Below are 18,478 nucleotides of genomic sequence, written 5' to 3' on the forward strand. Positions count from 1 at the left end.
ATTTCACAGATCTAATAAACGCTGCATTGGATAAGAACAGAATAACATTAGTGGTATTCATTGACCTAACAAAAGCATTTGACACACTAACACATAAAACCTTGTTAACGAAACTTCCCCATATCGGAATTGGAGGTCGCCTACTCCAGTGGTTTAAAGCATACACGAAAAACAGAAAGCACATCACACAGCAAAGAGGTACATGTAACCTGTGGAATACCGCAAGGAGCTGTCCTATCTCCCATTCTATTTAACATATACACACACGACATAAGCCAACTCCCCCTAAAAAGTAAAATCTTCCAGTATGCAGACGACACTGCCATAGTATCCATTCACAACACTGCAAAAATCGCTTACGAAAATATGCAACACGACATCAATCAAATCACTAACTGGTTAACTGAAAACGGCATATATATACCCTGGAAAAACAAAGCTAATGATATTCAAAAACCCCCAAACCGTGCCCATAGAAACTAAATATCTCACTATCAAACATTCAACTTCCTATACACAAAGTGCAGAACCTAAAATCACAACCATCACACAGGTGAAAACAACACGCTATCTTGGATTTCACTTCGATGCTGATCAAAGTTGGAATAGCCATACAAACTACCTACATACCAAGCTTAGGATAATAGCAAGCAAACTATACAGATTAAAAGCCATTGCCCCAACCCACATAAAAATACTAATCTATAAAGCATTATGTGAAAACATTTTAAGATATGCAATCACATCATACGCATTCTGCGCAGACTACAGACTTAACAGGCTACAATGGTTGCAAGATAAAATGATAAAACTGATATTCTGGGAACAACCCACTCTTATGCAGGAAGCATGGACAAAACACAAAATATTTAAGGTGAAACACTTACGCCACTACACAGTCATGCTAAAACACTACTACAGCCCAACATATAGAGTAACCAGAACAACATATCAAATAACAAGACCACATTCAACAAACTACATAACATATAAGTACAACAATCACAACGGCAAAGCCACCCGAAACTTCTACGTACCTGACATGATAAACAAACTGCCATTCGACAACAGAAACCTAGGAACATACAGAGAGCTGAAACAGGCACTATATAAATATTATAGCGAGAATGAAAATTAGAGCAATTCCTGTTTCTCTCTCCCCCACCACACTTACACACACACACACAAACCTACGACAACCCCTCCTCTCAAAAAACTACCACTACAAGAACACAAAGAAACAAACACACCATGTCTAAATCCAACCCTATTTGCACAAAAAAAAAAAAAAAAGTTAAACCGTAATTGCAGTCGAAATCTTTCAAGCACGTACCAACAAACAGTAAAATCAACACCTGGCTTGTGACCACTATAGGAACACAACCATGAAACCACCACCTTCTGTCATCTATTATCTTTCTCAGATAAGCTCTGCTAACCTTCGAGGAAGAAAATTACTAACTTGCAAGTATCTGTTATACACACTTGTAATGCGTTATAAATATTATATACATATAATTACTACAGCAACTATGTATGCAATTCATCTGAGACTTAAAAAAAAATAATAAAAAAAAATAAAAAATAAAAATAAAAATTCTGTATAATCCTTATTTTAAATACTGTAAATATTATTATTGTATGTAACTTATACTGAGACATAATAAAATGTAAAAAAAAAAAATTATTATTATTATTATTGAATTATATGTGTATGCTGCATTACTGCATTGTATCGTGAATTGCGTGCACATTGGTGCCAATCCATATTTAGCTAGTTTAAAAAAATGTATATTCATATTTATAAAATGTACTCTGCATTTTGTATAACGAATTTTCGTACTGTACAGAAAAGATAATATGTTTTTCATTGTGTGTGTGCAGATACTCTGTGTGATAGTAAACCTTATCATTTTCATTGTAAAAACAAATAAGTCGTTTATAAAAAAAAAAAAAAAATTATTATTATTATTATAATATTCTAAATTCAAAAATTCTTTATAAACCTTATTGTAAATATTGTAAATATTATTATTGTATGTAATTTATACTGAGACATAATAAAATGTTAAAAAAAATTATTATTATTATTATTATTATTATTATTATTATTATTATGGGAAACTCCAAGGAGTCCTTAGACTCATCGAGGGAGGCCCTAAACATCATGTCAAGAACAACTATTGAACATACACAAACTATCTATCATACTTTGCCTTGAACTCATTCACAGTCATGGCATCCACAACAGACTCTTGCAGATTATTCCACTCATTCACCGCTCTCCAAGTTGTTGTTGTCTTGTCCTTTGAAGAGTCTTAGATGTTTTCGTGTGCTCCTTGCACTGCTTTGGCCATATCGATGATTTTGTTTCTATAGAGCTGTTGTTCAGGATTAGGATCTATTTCTTGCAAGGCTGCTGTAATTGCTGGACAGGTAAAGATGTAAGTGGGTGTCAGTTCAGTATTGGGGCAGTTGTTGCAGTTTCTATATGTTCTCGTATCATCTGTATTGATCTTCATTCCTCTACAATATCCTGTTCGTAGTCTTGCTATCGTGGTGGAGGTCTTTCTGTCAGCACTGATTTCGGGAATTTGATGTATCACTGATTTCAGTGGATTTAGTTTAGCTTTTGCTAGTGCATTGGCATCAGTGAAGTTTTACCAGTTTTACCAGCGAACTCTACGCAATAAATAAAGCACTAGAAGCCTACTTAAAACTATCATCATCTCAACAATCTGAAGGAATTATAATTTACAGTGACTCAAGATCAGCTATGGAGGCAATAAAAAATAGCAATACCAAGCTCACACAAGACATCCATAAACTCTTAAATCAACTAAAGTGTTTAGGAAAAAGTTGCATTTTACAATGGATTTCTGCCCATGTAGGCATTGATTACAATGAAGCAGCTGATAAATTAGCTAAAGAGGCCAGAGAACTCAACCAAGGATCTCACATTTTCACCTTTCGGGAGTAGAAGGAGAACACTAGCGCCTCCATTAATCATATTGGTGTCTGACGATCCATCGGTATAACAAATAACCTGTTTGGAGGATGAAAGAAAACCTTCGAAAGACTCCTGATTTTTTCAGTATGTAAAATTAGTTGAATTATTTCATTTATTGCGCATTCATGCAATGTTAATCATGTAACTCAACATGGAAATCTAGCTAACTGATTTAGATGTCTAAAGTAATCTAATTTTTTAGACTGTCATGGCTTATCAATACACATTTAGCATATTTCTGCTGTAATCTGAAAGATGCAAACAAATTATGTCACCTTTAACAGAAATATTAGCTAAAAGGACAAAAAGCGCATTTTCTAAAGTACGAAACAGTCGATGACATTTTTTGGAATTAAGTGAATGATTTCTCGCAACTATCGATCAATGTTTACCAAACAAATATCTACGCGGACTCCCTGTAGACATTCTGTGATGCTAGACTCTTGTCAGGGAGTCTAGTATCACAGAACCAAAAACTTTGCTACAAGAATTCCTGGGTCTTCGTTTCTAAGATAGGCAATTCAAACTCAAAACTTCTCCAAATAGCACTCTAATAGGACTGAAGTATTGTTATTAACATATTTTTGTCTAGTATCTTATTTTCCTCTTATCGCATTATTTATATCAGGCCGAACTATTAGTTCTAGGCCTTCATCTTCCATTATTCTTCAAATTGCAGGCTGCCATTGGATTTTTGCTACCGAAGTGATGAGCATTTACATTTTTCACTTAACCTCTTTGCAATTTCTCAGCTAACGAACTATCATCGGAAAAAAAAATCAGCTAACGCCTTTTATTCGCTTATAGAGAGTAGGTGAGGCCTTTTAACACTATCTAGCTTTTTTTTTTGGAAGCTAAGTGGGTAGTTCGATCTCCACTGGTAGCCAATCAGAGATAGCTGTCCCAAGATTAATTATAAATGGCAACCGATGAAGAGACAGGCAAACAAGCGCTGTTATCTTGAATTTCTTGAGTTTACAGAACGAAAATCCCCACTTTCCGGGAGAAAAAATCGCTTGTTCGTGCCACTTCCACTGAGCCACACAGGCCTACTAACGAACTGTTATCTATGAATATCAAATTGATGGATATCAAAGAGATGATACCAAAACAACCCTTTGTTTTGATATCATCTGCAAATTTAGATATTAGGCTTTTAATTCCATGATCAACATTACTTATAAAATTTAAGAATAACAATGAACCCAGCACAGCAATGAACCCCGTGGCATCTACAGGGACACGTCATGGAATACTAGTTTTTGCCTTATTTTCCCTAATAATCTTCCTCTTAATGCGTATTTAATTATAATTTATTATTATTGCACGGGCACCTTCCATGGAGTCAAAAGCCTCATTGTGGGAGAGCCAAACTATCAAGTGATTAATTAACCTGTACAGAATCGAATACCTTATATTTTAAAATTAAAATATATAATGTTATAAGGAAGAGTCACGATAATGGAACGATTTGTTGTTATTGCTGTTTGTGATGTAAGCAATATACTGTATTAAGTTATGCTTCTGTCATTATCCTTTATTAACTCACTTACCATTATTAACTTACTTACTTATTAACTCACTTGCCATTCACTTATCATTATTAACCTGTACAGAATCGAATACCTTACTAAAAAAATTAAAATATATAATATTATAAGGAAGAGTCACGATAATGGAACGATTTCTTGTTATTGCTGTTTGTGATGTAAGCGATGCTTCTATCACCAGAAGAGGGCGGGCTGGAGAGGTGAATTGCACCAGGTTGTTAAATCACAATATCGGTGTTATATATGAACGTTGTGAAACTGAAGTTTAAATAAATAAATTTAAAAAAAACCTTGGTGTGTATAGGCGCCCCGTTCACTATCCTCCTTTTTCTTTCCATTCTGCAGGAAGCCAGATACGCACAAATTTATCGTTTTCCATTGGAAATTATACCTGTGTGTCTTTCGGTGAGTATTTTTATTGATATGTTTACTTCATCTAGAATGAAAATGTTATTCCTGTAACAGTTGTTCTTAAATAGAATGTTCACACTGTTAATGCTTATTCAAATACGATTGATGTTAGCGATAATAAAATTTTCTGTGTTAGTACTTCAGATCTGGAAATTCTCCTTGATCTGTGGATAGGTATTTATTTATTTGTTAGCGATAATGTCGAATCCTTATCATGTTTTAAGTATCCAATCGGTTCGGAAGTTGTGAAATTTATATATGTTTAAATATCATATTTGCTTACACAAAATACTGTTTCAAAAATCAGAATTCAAGGGATTCTTTTAACTACCTATGTCTTGTTTATTGAGCAGAGAAATAGCATATGTTGCACGTGTAATGCCTGAGAAGAACTGAAGAAATAGTCATTCAGTGATTATCTTTAATATATATAATTTTAGCGTTTAAGTTTCTGGCACATGTGTTATACCAAATCTGCGAGCTTTGCACGATTATAGAGTTAGCCAGTTGCGTAATAATGTCCTGAAACCCCGCAATGCTGAAAGGTTAGAGAGAGAGAGAGATGAAGAAAAAGTGTGATAATTTTTTACCAGACACTAATAGTTTAACCTAGTTGCTGTTCTTTACCTATCCTATAGTTTGGTGTATTTTTCAAATTAACATTCAGCATTTGTGTTTTATTGGTACGTTATTCATTCGTGTAGTTTTGTTATATAGTATTTGGTAGCGATGACTTGTTTGCGATTTTTTTTTTTTTTTTCCCCAATCTCAGTAACTACTTCCAAACTTTATTATTATTATTTTCAGGGAAAATGGAGAAAATATAATCTCTTGGCTAATATTTTCTAGGATTCATTCTGATTTATGATTCCAAATATAAATCATAATACTTGCTAGTCTTTGAGATAGTATTCAGTATCACCACTTAGAATCTACTGCATCATCATTTTTATTTATTTATTTATTTAATGTTTAAAGATGCAGTAATCAGATACTGTATAAAATATTTTCTGATATCAATACTTTACAGGTGCCGATTTTGTCATTTTGTTGTAATCTGGAATTGCACAATTGATTAGTCAGTATAGCAGTTCTGAGACCAATATGAAAAATCATAATGTAATAAACTACAATGTACTTTCAGGTTTCCTGAAAGTACATTGTAACTCCCTGGCCCTGGTGCATTGTAACTCCCATCTGCCTTGACATATATTTTTTTAATATGAATCTTGCACTGGATCGAGTTCTAAAGGAGTGGAAGGAGGACAAGATTGTGCCGCTTCATAAGGGAAGTTATAGAACTCGAGCATCAAATTATAGGCCTATCTGCGTGTCAGGTGTTGTGGTTAAGTTGTTGGAGAAGCTGATGAGAACTAGGATCTAGAATTGGGTTGACAGCAATAGTATTTTCTTTGATGGACAGCATGGATTTACTAAAGGGAGGTCATGTTTTAGTAATCGACTTACTTATTACAATAAGGCGATGAATTTCTTGGACAGAGGAGAGCGATACACAGTAATATACTTAGATTTTGCAAAGGCTTTTGATAGATTACTGCATGATAAGTTGATAGTCAAACTAGAGCGGATGGGGTTGGATATTAGATTAGTTCATTGGATTGGAGACTGGCTATCTGAAAGGTATCAGCGAATTGTGTATGGGGAAGCAATATCCTGGAAGAGGAAAGTCACTAGTGGTGTCTCAGGGATATGTTTTAGGACCATTGCTGTTTAACCTGTATGTTAAGGTTATTGGCGAAGATTTGGATGGGGATTGGCGAAGATGTTGTGGCCTTACAAGAAGACTTCAATAAATTGAGTGAATGGGCACGAGAATAGGGATGCGAGCTCACTGTTTGCAAAATGTATAGAAATAAGAGATCTTGGAATGATAGTGGATAAGAATCTGAAATTTAGGGGACAACAAAGAATTCTGGGAATGATGCGGAGAACACTGACTTGTAGAAGTAAAGAGATTCTTGTTTCAGTGTATAAGGCTTTGATTAGGCCACACATGACCATAGTCACGGACTACTGTGCACAGATTTGGTCACCTGGTTTTCAAAAGGACAGAAAGACGTTGGAAAGGGTTCAGAGGTGACTGACTAAGGTAGTTTCTGATCTCTGGAATGTCGAATATGAGGAAAGGTAGAGAAGATGCAATTTACAGAGTCTAGTGCAGTGGTTCTCAAAGGGTGTGCCAGGACGCACTGGTGCACCCTAGAGGATTTCTGGGTGCGCTCTATGATATTCCAGAGAAATATGTGTCCAGATATAAAAATAAATATAGTTATGTTAAACTATGAATGAAATTGTTTTGTATATATATATATATATTTTTTTTTTTTTCATTCACATTTAACATAATATACCATATACCAAGCAAGACTTGTGTAAATATTATTTAATGTAAACAACTTATTTTACAATTTAATATTCATATAACTACCTTAATTTTGTCTAATATTTAATTATTTAATCAAAGATATATGTATTAATAATGAAAAGACTGTATTAAATATTAAGCTATTTTAATTATTATTATGTTAATATTATAAGAACTTGTATTTGATAATTTAACTGCGCATTAATTGAAATATAAATATTCTTTATTTATTCCTATTTGTAGAAGTTTAGCGTTATGCAATACTCAATTTTATTATATTTTGTTTGGTTGTCATGGAAACGTATGTAAGTGAGCGAGCACGTTTTTGGAACACCACGTGAGGAGAAGGTTTATTGAAAAGAGTTTTAGAAAGAAATCACGAGAATAATCTAGGCGGGAAGAACAGATATATAAGCGATGAACGCTGAAATTATTAATTAATTAAGAGATTTAAGAGAGAGAGAAAGGAGAGGATTGGCATTAGGTTGGAATCGGAGCATTCAGGAATCACAGTGCGATAATAGCGAGTCGGCAAGTCACTCAAGCAGCTAAATAAAGTCTACTAGTTGAGAGGCGGTTAGCTAATAAATTGTAGAATAACAATTATAGCTACGGAAGACAGCTGAGTGACTACTAAATAGACTAGCAATACTTGAATTGAGATATAATTTCAGTGCTGACCTTTCAAGGACTTACGGAACCTTGAAGCAAAGCACGAAGTTACTAAAGTATAGTAGAGGCTATAAAGTCGAAATTTACCGATAGCTGTGTTTAGAATTGTATTGTCTAAAGAATTAATTGAATGCCGGAAGAGAGAACAACTGTGCATATAAAACCTAAAGTTAAGGAATTATTGTGTTGCCTTATTTCATGAGTGATCAGTAGTACTTTATGCAACAACGTTTGTTTATGTGTATTGTGACCAATGATTAATTCAGTTATTGCTTAGAAGAATTTATTTAATGAGTGCTGTTTAATGTTTAAGGTGTTTACAGTTATAAAAAGTGTTTGCGTATAAGTTGATGAAGAAAAAAGATTATCGGTAAGATGATTCCAACCATTAATATTCCTATGCAGAGATGTGTGAGAGTTTCATCCTAGAATTTCATCCTAGAATCAACTTGTGTTAACAGCAACTATTGAGGAGGTTAGCTAAAGTGTAAATTTAAAAGTGTTTGCTTGTGAAGAGGTGTTAGTGCAAATTTTATTGTACTCGAAACTTAAAGAACTGTGAGAAGACTGTATTAGAGATAACAGATTTACCATTGTCTGAGTTTATATGACAGTATTATCAGAAAGGCTGAAGTGTTTATAATAACTTATTTAGTATTTTGATCTTAAGTGTATAATCTGTGATTATAAAATTAAATGTTTGTTTTTGTTAATCAAAAGTTGTATTTTGCCTGAATCTCTTTTACTGCACCATTCATAAAATATTCGAACCAAAGCGGGTGAATTAAGTAAGATAAATATTCTTGGCCAGTATATATAATATTAACATCTAAAAGGAGAGATAGTTGTGAGTTGGTTTTTCTTCAGTTCTTGAACTAATTCAGATATAGAGTGGCGCAGTCTTTAAATATAAATTTTCTCTATATTTGAATTAGAAATCAACTTGCAACCTGTCAACTAGTTAAGAACATCGTAATAACTAAATATCGGATCCAAAGTATAGATTAAGATGAAGTAGGATCCAACAGTTACTCTATTATACCTTTTCATTACAGATATACCACTATTTTTGTCAACACATCATTATTATGTTAATTAACAGTGGTTTTTCTTGCAAAGAGAACAAGAATATGGTTTATTCTTGTTGTGTATATTACTTATTTTAAAAGTATTGGAAGTGGATGTTATGTGTACATTACTTATTTTCAGATAAATACACACAAATAAAATGGATAGATTTCTCAAAAAGAAGCGTGATATTGAAGAATCAGATTCTGGAAGTGAGCAAAAATTAAGTGCAAGTAAGAAAGCAAAATCGCAGCCTACTCGCAAATATAATGAAAGTTATTTAAGCTTTGGTTTCACTTGGACCGGAAGTGAAGATCATCCTTTGCCACTGTGTTTAGTATGTGGATGTAAAATGGCAAATGAATTGTTGCTTCCTAGTAAATTGAGTAAATATTTTAAAACTATATACTCTAATTTAGAAGATAAATCTGTAATTTTTTCAAGAGATTGTCTGAACAGCAAACAAAAGCAGCAAATTCTTTTAAAAGTATAATGGCTGTTTCTGATAAAGCTCAAATCGCTTCTTATCAAGTCTCAGAACTGAGAGCAAAAAATATGAAAGATCATACTTTAGGTGAGTCACTTATTTTGCCTGCATGCAAAAAAATGGTCATGACAATGCTAGGAAATGAAATTATAGAAATGTCTTCTGATATCGAGAAAAATGTATGCAGTAATAAACTTCAGTATTCAAATTTTGCATTGCACGTTGATGAGTCAACAGACATTACCAACAAGGTGCAACTCTTAGCATTCGTCCGTTTTATTAATGAAGATCAAATAGTAAATCAGTTTCTGTTTTGTAAAGAATTAAGTGTGTGTCTACAAAAGGTGAGGACGTTTTTAACATTTTGAATAGCTATCTTGATAAATGGCATTTAACATGGAAGTCATGTGTAGGCATTTGTACAGATGGAGCCCCTTCCATGGTAGGCTGTGTTAAGGGCCTTGCATCTTTTGTAAAAAAACCAAAATGAAAATGTTATCATAACTCACTGCTTTCTTTATAGGGAGGCCTTGATGTCAAAAACATTGTGAGAAAAATTAAGAGAAGTTTTAGATCAAGTTGTTCAGATGGTAAACTTTATTAAAACAAGACCTGTCAAATCGCGTTTATTCGAAAAGCTTTGTATCTATATGGCTTCACAAACACAAACAGCTGCTTTTACACCCTGAGATGAGGTGGCTGTCAAGGGGGAAAGTACTTACACGAGCTATGACAACAACTTCTTGCATTTTTTGAAGAGATGAAACAATTACATTTTTGTAACCTCCTTCGGTGCGAATTTTGGATTGCCAGGTTACAGCATTTGGCTGATATATTTCAGCAGCTCAATATTTTGAATACTAGCATGCAAGGGAAAGAAGAAAATATTCTCACATCCATTGACAAAATGAAAGCGTTTCAGAGAAAACTACAGATTTGGAAAAGAAAAGCTGTTGAAGGTAATTTGGAAATGTTTCCATTGGTAAGTAACACTTGCATAAATGAAACTTCCAATAATAGTTGAACATTTAACAAGTTTAGAAGAAAAATTGAGTTCTTATTTTCCATCACTTAACACTGAACAATACGATTGGATTAGAAACTCATTTATGGAAACTGGCAGCTATACCCACTGATCGTGGATTGATGATTAAACATAAGGAATTGTCTCTTGAAGCCTTTTGGATTTCTATAAAAGAAGAATATGTGTCAATATCTAAAAAAGCTTTGAGCATTTTACTACAATTTTCAACATCATATTTATGTGAATTAGGATTTTCTACCCTCACCACAATTAAGTGTAAAAAGAGAGGAACTCTTCAATGTATTGACGAGGAAATGAGAGTTTGCCTTTCAAATATATATGCCCAAACATTGAAGCAATCGCTAGGACACATAAGGCTCATGTTTCTCATAAACACCAGAATGAATAAACTTAAGGTATGTTTCATTTTATTTTTTTTTATCGCATTATTTTTTTCTGTAATATTTGACTTAATTATTATAACATATTTCTCAGAAATTTGTATATAGTGCCCTTACAATTATTTGTAGATTTTAAATGTGCCCCAACTTCAAAAAGTTTGAGAACCACTGGTCTAGTGGATAGGAGGAAGAGGGGTGATATGATAGAGACCTACAAGTTAGTAAGGGGTTGTTATAGGATCGATGTTGGTGAGGTTTTACAGAAAATGGTGGAAGATCAGGGGAGAACCAGAGATCATCCCTGGAAGCTGTATAAGGAGGATGTGAGAAGCAGGTTTTTTTCATGCAGAGTTGTGAATGATTGGAATGCCTTGCCTGAGAGTGCTGTCTGCAGAGAATTTGAGTGCATTTAAGGCACAGAATGATGAGCTGTATATATGACCAAAGGACCTCCTTGATGCGTCTTTGACTCCGTGGGGTCTTGGGATTATAATAATAGTTTCATATATGTGCAAAATACTAAAGTGAAGATTATTCCAACATGTTACAGAGAGGTTACTATTGATATTTGATTTATCACTAAACAGACAAAATCTTTATGTAAGAAGTGCATCTCATTTTTAGAACCAGTATTTTTTTTTAATTATGCAACATTTATAACAAATTAATTTATGAAGCAATATTGTAAGTGTTCTGTTGTAATAAATCTTTGTTACTCAGTTCTTCCTCACTTATCTGCAATATGTTTTCTTTACATCTACTATGCCTTGACCAGCATATGCTATTCTGAGACCAAGAAATAGTAACTTGCACCCCTATCCTGACATAAAAGTTGAGGTTAGGAATATGTAGGTAGGGCACTGGATACTATGTTTAAAGACGTCAGTTTAGAGATACAAATCAGCTGAAGTCTATGGATTACACATTATAAAGCAGAATATAAGATAAAATAAGTTAAGCTAGCTTTCAGCCTGCACATTCCAGTGTATTTAGTCAATGAATGCCATTGGCCTTACCTGATCTCTCACTCATTTTTTAGCAAGGGCAGAACTGGCTCAAGACATTTTGATGTCCCAAACAATTTCAATTCTTGCATTCTTATCAGATTTCAATTTTGCTGCCACATCAGTGCATAAATTATTTGAAATAAATATTGATATTTTACTATTTAAATAAGCTTTTGTTATTTTAATGTGTATATATTGTTTATGAACAATCAGCTATTTAAAAATAAATACAATTGATTGAATAGAAATGTATAAAATTGAAAAATTTGCAAAACAGAAATTAAAAGAAATAAATCCACATGAAATCATAAAGGTATAGTTATGCAGAGAGTTAATTAATATAAGGCAGCTGTAAATGTGAAGCAAATCCATTTATAAAATAAAAGTGGTAAATCACTTGGCCTCGTATTCATATTAGTGAATAGTATTTCCACTCTACAACTAACAGCACATTATGACCTCAGTTGTCTGTGTGTCGAGCTCCAAACCAACCACCCAACCAATAGACCACAGGTTAGAATCCCAAAGTGGGCATGGGTGTTTAATTATCCACCCACAATGCTAATTTACAATAGGTTTACTATCTTTCATGAATGGGATTTACATAAAAAAAGTGATGATGTGATGAAACCAGCTCAAACATTCACTGCCAAAAAATAAAAGATAGTTTTGATTTGATTAGAAAATGTTTACATAATCATCAAATGATAGATTGACTCTTATTGCAATCTTGTTTTACTTTGTATTGGGAAATATGCAAAGTCATAGATTAAAAAAAATACTTTCATTAATAAAGAGTTGAAGATGATTTGGCCTAATGAGTCATTTTTTTTTATTTATTTATTTTTTTTAAACAATACAATTGTACAAAAGGACTGTGATTTAATGAATTTGCATAAAATTATGAATTAATTTCTTTGAAGTCATCTTAAGAGAATAATGATATAGATTATTATGATTATTTTTGAGAATCTTGTTAACAGTCTCTGATATCACAGTCATGTCATTTTTGACATTATTTTGCAGAACAGCATCTAGCAATATTTTCCATATATATACATTTTATCCCATTTTGGGATGTGGTTACCTGGATCATAGTCATGAAAAAATTTGAATGAAAACTACTGTAATTGTCTTTGTCTCTCTGTCTCCCCTCTCTCTCTGTAGACTTTATATCAAGACATGGCATAAATAGCTTTGCAACTTAAGAGCCATTATTTATCAGGATAATTTCATCAAAGATTACTTCTGCTTTCTGAATTAAAGCTTGTGATCATATTTTTAGTCAAAGTTTGAGCTGTTTTCATAGAAATCTCATTTTCAATGAACTTGTTGTAATCTTTCATACTGTTTTGGCATTTCAATTAAGATTAATTACTTTTTGCAGTAGATACGGAAAACTGCTATCATAATTTTTTTAAACCATGCAACAGTATTATATATAAATATTGAAAATATTAACATTGAAGAGTTCACTTATTCTAAATAACCCAGAAATTTCTCTCTGAACTGAGTTCTTGTCATTCTACTACTACCACAAGACTTGTTCTCATCTTACACTCTAGTTCACAAGACTCATCTTTGTGACTGCATTGCATGAAAATGAAAATTTTACCAGGGTAGCTATACTCAACTGAGTTCTATTACTAGTTCATAAGACCTGTTCTCATCTTACACGTTAGTTCACAAGACTCATCTTTTTGGCTGCATCTCATGAAAATTTACAAGGGTGGATATAAATGGTTTGTCACAATTTATATGCATAAATTGATCCTTTTCTGTTTATTGCTTTTTTTTAAATGTCTAATTTTGTTTATTTATATTTTATAATTTTTACATTTCATTTTTCAGATGGAGTCAACGGACATCTTGATTCCTAATCCTGCCTTTCCATCAACTTTAAATCAAACACCTGACATTCCTCCATCATTAAATCCTCCACTTTTACAATCAAGGAATCCTTGTCCATGGGCTACTGTGACCCCTGTTGCAGTTGTGTCTTTTAATGAAGTAATGAGCGAGCAGTTAGCAAGTACCCTCCAGAAGCATGAAGAATCATATGCTACAGAATTGGAACGGTAGGTTTTATAATGGAACATAGATATACATGATATAAGTAATGCATATATAGCTTTTCTTAGGCACATTGGATATTACATTCGTTGTGATATACTATATCTAAAATGTGTACTGATTTTTTTACTCTCAAGGAGTAAAACTCACTCACTGTAGAAGAGCTAGGTGACTTAGCCAACCAGGCTAAGTGAATAGCAGATCTGCTCCCCAACCTACTGTAAGTGGTTTTGAAAGGCCTCTGCCATTGATACTTCTGATTGAAGTAGATGATTTTTAGCTACTACCTCACTGGTCTAGTGTGAGAACATTATCCCAGAAGCCCATTTCAGACCTTTAAGGCCTAAAGTGGGCTTGTAAAAGTGCAGTTTTTAGTCTACTGTATTTGGGTTCTCAATATCTTATCCCTACTTCATCCATGGCACTATAAGTTTCAACATTTTGTGAATGGAATTTTCTTATAAAAAGATATGTATAGTTCAACAAAGAATCCATTACTATATATTCCATGTCCTTCCAATTTTGACTTACAACAAACAACCATGAAAAAGCCAAAGAGCAATAAATTATGCGTAAGAGAAAAAATAATACAGATACCCTAAAATATTCCAAATCCATTTCCATTGTAATGTGAAAAATTGCACCTATTTTCCCTAACAGAAACTCAGTATCAGCTTCTTCAATTACTACTTATTTCACTTTCCCAAGTTATATGTTTTTTTTTGCTCCTCTCTTGGCTCAAAGGTAACATTTGTACTATCTTTGATGTGATATCCTGTATCAGAGAATGTCCAACTAAGAATTTTCTTTTTTCTTTTCTTTAAGCAAAAATTCTTACTTAATCCTCTCTGAGAATTCACTCCATCTGGGAGCATTGGTTTTCTACTGTACTCTGTTTTTTGCTTCTGCTTTTATTTGGTTCCAGTTTTTATTAATATTTGTTATTTCTTTCAGTATTATTCTTTTCCATGTTTCTCTTGGCCTTCCTCGTCTTCTTTTACCCTGTGGGTTCCAATCTAGAGCCTGTTTTACTATTATTTTATCTTCTTTTCTCAACACATGCCCCAACCATCTCCATTTCCTTTCACGTATCTGTTGCAACATGGGTTTCTGGTTTGTTCTCTGCCATAGTTCTTCGTTTGATATTTGTTTTGGCCAATATCCAGTATCATTCTTAAACACTTGTTTAGGAAGACCTGGGTACTATTAACTATTCTTTTTGTTTAACATCCATGTTTCTGATCCATACATTGGTATTGCCTTTACATTTGAGTTAGATATTCTCATTTTAGTTTTTATAGACAAATTCTTGTTTTTCCAAATATTTTTAAGTTGGTTGAAAGTTGAATAAGCCAATTGTTTCCTTCTATTAATATCTTCAGTAATTCCTCCTTTTATTGATACTATTGAACCAAGGTATATGAATTGTTCTACTTCTTTAAGCGGTATTTCTTCTATTGTTATTTGTTTATTTTGCTTTGCATTTATTTTCATCAACATTGTTTTATTTTTATTTATCCTAAGACCAACTATTTTGGCTGTTTCTGCAAGTGATGTTTTTTGTTCTATATGTTGGTGCTTTTGTGAAAGTAAGTAGATATCATCTGCAAAATCTAGATTGTGGAGGTGGTTTGAAGTAACCATTGTAAGCCTGTATTTCCATGAGATACTTTTCTCATCACCCAGTCTACGACAATTAAAAACATAGTAGGGGAGAGTATACAACGTTGCCTTACTCCTGCCTTTTTTTAAATGGTTCTGAGAGGGTATTACCATGTATTACTTTAATTTCAAGATCTTCGTACATTTTTTAATTATTCTTATTATTTTTTCTGGGAGTCCATAATTTCTAAGTAATTTCCATAGGGAAGATCTGTTTATACTGTCAAATTTAAAATTTAAATATAAGCTTGCCTGCCATTCCAATGATTGTTCTATGATAATTTGTAAAGTAGCAATGTGGTCGATGCATGATATATTGGCTCTAAATCCTCCCTATTCTGGTCTTAATTGTTTTTCTATTTCTGTTTTGATTCTTTCTAGTATTATCCTTGCTAGTATTTTACTTATAACACTCAGCAATGTTATACCTCTCCAATTTTTTGCATTCAGATAGGTTCCCTTTTTTTGGATAATTTAACCAGTAATCCAGTATTCCATTCCTTAGGCCACTCTTCTTTCTGCCATATCTCATTTAGTAAGGGATGTAATATCTGTGCTATAAGTTTTGGATTTGCTTTTAGTATATTGCCTGGTATGTTGTCTGCTCCCGGCGCTTTACCTGTTTTGATCTGAGTTATTGCTTTTGTAATTTCTATTTTTGTTATTTTGTTCAAATTTATATCTAATGATGCATTTTGTTCATTTACTTCTAGGCTCTGGTCATTTCTTGAAATTTCTCTGAGAAGGATTCCACCCATCTATTTATCTGTTCTTTTTCATTTAATAATAGTTTTCCTTCTTTAGAATAGTTTTCCCTTCAGTAGAATGGAAGTGACGGAGGCCATGAAGAGGATGAGGAATAGAAAATCGGTGGGCCCCGACAGGATTCCAGTGGAGGCATGGAAGGCACTGGGGGAAGAGGGAATTGACCTGCTGTGGGACCTGTTCATGAAAGTTTGCCAACAGGAAAATATACCCAAGGAATGGAGGGAGAGTACTCTTGTCCCCATCTACAAGGGTAAAGGGGATGCACAAGACTGTAAAAATTACAGAGGAATAAAGTTGATGTCCCACACAATGAAAATCCTAGAAAGGGTTCTTGATGGTAGATTGAGGAAGGAGGTGAGGTGGAGATTGCAAAGGAACAATTTGGCTTCATGCCTAGTAGATCAACAACAAATGCTATCTTTGGGTTACGGCAGATGATGGAAAAGTTTTGAGAGAAACAATGGGAGCTACATCTGGCATTTATTGATGTGGAGAAAGCATACGATAGAGTGCCAAGGCAAGACGTCTGGAGGTGTCCGAGGGAGAAGAAGGTTCCAGAGAAATATGTCAGGTTGGTGTGGGAGATGTACAGAAATGTGAAGACAAGTGTTAGTGTTCGGACCTGCCTGGGACAGACAGAAGTTTTCAAGTAACAGTTGGCTTGCATCGAGGGTCAGCATTAAATCCGTTTCTATTTAATATTGTGATGGAGGTGGTGACGGAGGAGGTTAGAGAAGATGCACCTTGGACAATGTTGTATGCAGATGACATCATGCTGTGTGCAGATTCAAGAGAAGAAGCAGGAACTAAACTGGAAAGATGGAGAAAAGTACTGGAAGAGAGAGGTATGAGACTGAGCAGAAGTAAGACAGAGTATGTGTTGCACAGTGGGTGGTGGCCAGGAGATAGATCTGGAGCTGGAAGGAAATGTCATCAGGAAGGTAAGGGACTTTAGATACTTAGGTTTGACAGTGGAAGAAGATGGAGGAGCTGAGAAGGAAGTGGGATGCAGGATACAAGCGGGCTGGAGGAACTGGAGGGAGATGGCTGGAGTGTTATGCGATAAGAGGGTGTCGATCAATCTTAAAGGCAAAATCTATAGGACAGTAGTGAGGTCAGCTATGATGTATGCTATACAAACTGTGGCCCTGAGGAAAAATAACATCAGCAGGATGGAAGTAGCAGAGATGAGAATGCTTAGGTGGATGTGCAGTGTGACCAGAAAGGATCATCTGAGAAATGACTATGTGAGGGAAACAGTGAAAGTTACAAACTTAAGAGCGAAGATACAGGAGGCAAGGTTGAGATGGTTTGGTCATGTGTTGAGGAGGGAGGACGAATATGTGGGAAGAAGGGTCATGCAGATGGATGTGCAAGGAAGGAGGAAGCATGGGCAGCCAAAGAAGAGATGGAGGGAGCTGGTAGAAGAGGACTTGAAGATGAAGGACTTGGATGTGGTGACAGCCCAAGACAAGAGGATGTGGAGGAGACTTATCATCAACAGTGACCCCACTTAAGTGGGAGAAGCTGCAGAAGAAGAAGGAGAAGAAGAATAGTTGTCCTTCTTTATTGTATATAGCAGTGGTGTTCAATCTTTTTTACTACGTGGGCTACTTTTCTATAAAAGTTATTTGGCGATCTATTCTCTTATATAGATCACATTCCCCCAACCTGATATCTGATTACTCACAAATAAACAACTAAAAACTTTATTTGTGTATTTAAAAATTTATTTATCACTTTTAATTATTTTAATACAACAAAAAAAAAAAAAAAATATATATATATATATATATATTGGAATAAAGTATTTATTTCTCTATTTTGGAAAACCAAAATTAGAAAAAACAACAGATTGATTACAAACTCAAAAAGAAAAAAAAAGAAGTTAATGTGAAATTTGGCATTGTTTGGACCTTGCAATATTTTCATAGTCATGTTGATACGAAGAAGTTGCCA

The 18,478-nt window shown here is 33.9% G+C and overlaps 1 protein-coding gene across 2 annotated transcripts in view; it reads left to right on the forward strand.

Annotated features, from left to right (window-relative positions):
- Positions 1 to 4,742: 4,742 nt before the first annotated feature.
- The window catches only part of LOC150106915 (serine/threonine-protein kinase RIO3), a 79,933-nt gene continuing 66,197 nt past the window's right edge, over positions 4,743 to 18,478 (forward strand). Inside the window, exons 1-2 of one of the 2 annotated variants that reach the window (XM_090393369.1) lie at positions 4,743 to 4,965; positions 13,868 to 14,094. In XM_090393369.1, the coding sequence (XP_090249495.1) occupies positions 13,868 to 14,094 (227 nt within the window). In that variant the 5' untranslated portion in view covers positions 4,743 to 4,965. Of the gene's footprint in view, positions 4,966 to 5,124; positions 5,146 to 13,867; positions 14,095 to 18,478 lie in introns of those variants that run through there. The other variant, XM_090393370.1, reaches the window with a different exon arrangement.

The sequence above is a fragment of the Typopeltis vanoorti genome, chromosome 5, assembly GCF_054136105.1.
Source record: "Typopeltis vanoorti isolate ZY-2024b chromosome 5, IOZ_Tvanoo_1.0, whole genome shotgun sequence".
In the NCBI taxonomy this organism is placed as follows: Eukaryota; Metazoa; Arthropoda; class Arachnida; order Uropygi; family Thelyphonidae; genus Typopeltis; species Typopeltis vanoorti.